At 43.4% G+C, this 4237-nt stretch overlaps 1 protein-coding gene across 1 annotated transcript in view; it reads left to right on the top strand.

Annotated features, from left to right (window-relative positions):
• Positions 1-4237, top strand: part of LOC106689453 (uncharacterized) — a gene marked incomplete at its 3' end in the record, with an annotated part of 52849 nt that overhangs the window by 41871 nt on the left and 6741 nt on the right. The window contains 1 exon segment of the mRNA XM_014434419.3: positions 1582-1737. Coding sequence (XP_014289905.2) covers positions 1582-1737 — 156 coding nt within the window.

The raw sequence follows: 4237 nt of genomic DNA, 5'->3' as shown, positions 1-4237 counted from the left end.
TATTATATCTTACTTTTTTACATTTTATATCCCTGTTATTTTACACTTATGTTTTTTCCTTTTTGTAACTATAGTGTTTGTATCTTTTTTAGCCCTGACGAAGCCCTGCAACGTGGGGCGAAACGTTGGCTCAATAAAATAGTATAATTATCTAATATTTGAGTTTTTTTTTTTACCGCACCCGGACCCTATTCCATTCATCTATACACACGGTCAATCAATAATCTTCCAAAACGAAAAAATGTTATAGATAGCGTTAACAGTACAAGAAGTGTGAACAAAACATCCCAGGTGGAGAGTGAGAAGACGTTTCAGAATCAATCGGTTCTCCATTAATAATCAAGTTTTACATACATCACCAAACACCCCTATCTACATCTTTGTCAGACAATTGACTGAATTACAAGTTACATATTCAAAATGAAGGAGAGATAAAACGGAATTGTATTTCTTGTTCTGACAGAACCAGGTGGAAGGTGGCAAACATTTTTGTGAACTATGTATAGATCAACCTCCAATGCCATTTACCATACTATAGACTTGTACTATATAATATCACGATTCCAGGGTGTACGTTTTCACCAAAAAATGGCGTCCAGCTAGTGCTAGGTAATGTCCGAAACGGTACCATTATTGAAAATAAATAAACAAGGTTATCGAATAACGACCATGGTCGAAAAGATAGTCCCGTTTTTTTTTTTCTAAAACCGACCAAGAAGCACCGCGGCCTCAGAGGGCCTATTGTACGCCGTCCCGCCTCTGCTCAAAACAGGCCAGTTGCCTTTGCAAATCTTTGGGATTGGGGGACACTTTCGCAAAGTTTGGGATCCAAGATACGATCCTTACCAAAGATGAGGAATCGTGTTCTTGCCACGGCATCACATTTCCACATGATGTGGTAAGCAGTCTCTTCCTCCTTTCTGCAGAACCTGCAGATAGGGGACTCTGTCAGTCCCATTTTATAGAGATGCTTGTTTAACTGACAGTGTCCTGTGTATAGTCCTGTCACCCATCTTAGGATACTCCTATCCATATTACGAAGGCAATTGCTTCTTTTCGGGCAGGGTCCTTTAAGGAACATTTTTGATTGTTCCATCCCTCTGGTATTTCTCCAGAGTAACCCAGTCTTGCCCAGTATTGCGAGGGGGGTAGCAAAATATTAGGAGGGGGTTCACAAAATCTAAAACATCCCAACAATTTTTACCAAATTTTCCCAACTTACTGTACTCCTTAAAATTGGCCCTTTTTATAAGTAATTAATATTATTATGACATCTTCGAAGAAACGGTTTCAATCATCACTGATAACGCTCCAATTTAGGTGCTTTATGTTTGTTTTGTAGAAAATTTGACAACCCTTCAACACTTTTCTTTTCGTTTCGATATTCTTCAAACCTATTTATATTTCACAGCAGAGAGGGGAGCGCTATAAATATACTCAGCTTCATAGCCAATGCCGTTTTTGTGGTAGAATGCTCACTATATCAGAGAGCGAGCTTGGTTTGCGTCTTTTTTTTTTTCATGTATATATTATTTCTACTTCTACAAATTTGAATGATGCAAACTTACAGTTTTTTTTCAGGGGCAGTACGAAGTGTCCTTAAAGGAAATCGTGCGCTGCGACGGTGGCACAAATGAGTTTAGTTACAGCAGCACCAGGCTCTCTCGAGCCAGCAGGACCTCTGTCAACTACTTCACAAATTACACGCTGAAAATTCCTTTTGACGACAATTTAACGGCAAGTAATTTTACAAATAAGGAAGCATTTCTTCCCGGAAAAAATCAGTATGTACTTTTTTTTTTTTTTCTCAGTGGACTCTACAGACTCTAGATTTCTGGCGCCCGAACCAGCCTTCTCCACGCCTGACTATCTTGGGCTACTGCTTTCCAGTTTGTTCCATGTACCTCTTTCGCAACTTTGTTGATTCTGTCTGTCCATCTGGATTTATCCTCCCATGTGGTCTCTTTCCAGCAAAACTAGCATTCATTGTTGTATAGAGGCAACCTGATGTTTCGACCCACATGCCACGCCCATTTTAACTTTCTTACCTTCACACTATTGATCGACCAGTCTCTGCAAGCAGTTCACTGTTAGTTCTCCTCCATATGTTAAGGCTCTGATCCCAGTTCGCTTGTGTAATAGTACGGAGGACTTTCCTACAAAATCTCTCGATTCTGCTATCTAGCGTACCTGATAGAGCCGAGGTCTCCCTGCTGTATATCAGAACAGTCTTTTAAATGGCTTTTATACCCTTAGTTTCAGATTTGTTGAGATTTTTCGGGATTTCAGTATTATTGACAGAGAGAAGAGGCATGTTATACATACGCTGGTCTATCTCAATCCGTTTTTTTTTTTTTTTTTAATCCCCATTCCTTGCCATTTCTGACATAGATGATGCGGCAGCAGTGGTGAAGTGCGCTGTAGTTTGCGCGTGCCACTGCTCCCAAAAATCAACAATTTTTTTATTATTTTCATTTTACAAAATTATTGTATTATTATTGTTATCATATTATCACTATCATGTTATCATATACAATATTAGTGTTAGGGTTTTTTTTTATTACGATTGGAACAAATTATTATTGGGAACAATTTTAACTGTGGTGTAGCCCAGCGCGTTGAGCACCTTACTGATGGAGCTGCACCTTCTCCACTGCACCCGTCCGGTTGCCTTCTGCAGTTTGCCAGCCTGGTCCAGCCCTCCTAGTCTCAGTCTGGGTCAGCTTCCTCTTCTTCCGGTGGTACGCCGATGTCGAGCGGTCAAGCCCTTTCCATTGTGAAATGAGTGGAGCCCACGACTTCTTTCCACCCGTAAATAAACTCCCTGAAGAAGGGTAATTTTCTCCTTCCATCAAACGGGGGAAGTCCGACTTGACGAAGGCGAAAATCCCGGTCTTTCTCGACAGCCTGGCTCGGTATCCTTCCATGGCGGAACAATGAACTATTACATGTTCTACTGTTTCAGGAACTCCGCACGTGGTGCACCGGGGGTCGATGTTCTTCCCATAGCTATGGAGCTTTCCCCGGGACCCTATGTCCTGTTTGGATCCCAGAGACCCAATAGTCTGGGAGGACCCACTTAGCCTTCACTCTAGAAAAGACGGTGGGGAAAAATTTTCTCAGAGTAGCGCTCTTCTGGCTTGCTACTACCACCGTCCATTCCACTCCTTCTGTATGTCTTCGTTACCCTCAGCGAAACCAATCTCTGTATGGTAGCCAATCTCCTCTTCTGTTTAGTCCCAAAACGCACCCCCTATCCTCCTTAATCCATTGAGTGACAGGGTCACCATGTCCTTTAGATACACGAGGTGAGAAGTGGCATCAAATCTTCTCCTTATCCTCTAACCCTCTCTCCTTGGATATCCAGGCTAATAGGATGAGCCCTGTCCGTGGAGCCTCTTATGAGTCTTGACTACTGCCATACTATACTTCCTCTTCACACACCACTCTCCTACAAGACTGGCGCACCTCTCTGATCCTGTCTTTAGTCTGGCTCTACTGTTCTTGGCCACGATGACTGCCAGGTCTTCAACATAGGCCGTGGAAAGGAACCCCTCGTCCTCTAGTTCCTCCAGCAACGCATCGAATATAAGCTTCCACAGAACTGGACCGGACGTACTCTCGCCCTTCACCGTTTTGAGGGTAATACTTGCCTCTTCAGTGATGGCACCCGTCAGCATTGCCACTATGTGGTCAATCTTGGTATCTTTTACTATTGGCATTATCTCCTCCCATTCTCAGCCAGCCAGTATTCCCCCCAATTCACTGGAAAACGCTCTCCAGTTCGCCGATCGGGTCACAATGCCCTTTTTTCTTCTAGGGCAACGCCTTCCTCCTCCACACGGAAGGCTATGACCCGGTTGGAGCTGACCGTAGGGTCCAGTCTGCAATACGCTTCGCTATGGGAGCCGTGGCTAGTGTCACATCGATCCAACTCCGGCCCCGCGCTCCAACAAATGTGGAACCAGAATGCTCATTCATAATGATCAGCTGACACGCATTCTTCTACCAACCTCCCTCCAGCGTCTGTGCGAACCAAAAATTGGGAACTTCCTTTACTTCCAAGCGAGGTCTACGTGTTACAGTAAGACTCCCCTGCAATTCTTTTCCTCTTTGCTAGTCCCAAGTGAGGAGCTTTTGTCCCTGATCAGCGTCTTCAGTCCTGACCAGAACACTACCCTTTTGGGTGATCTTAATTAATTTCACGTCCCCAATTTTTTTTAATTCTTCTTGGGAC

The sequence above is a fragment of the Halyomorpha halys genome, unplaced genomic scaffold (assembly GCF_000696795.3).
Source record: "Halyomorpha halys isolate HHAL.00 unplaced genomic scaffold, Hhal_1.1 Scaffold1366.1, whole genome shotgun sequence".
NCBI lineage: Eukaryota > Metazoa > Arthropoda > Insecta > Hemiptera > Pentatomidae > Halyomorpha > Halyomorpha halys.
This window is presented reverse-complemented; position numbering and strand designations above follow the sequence as displayed.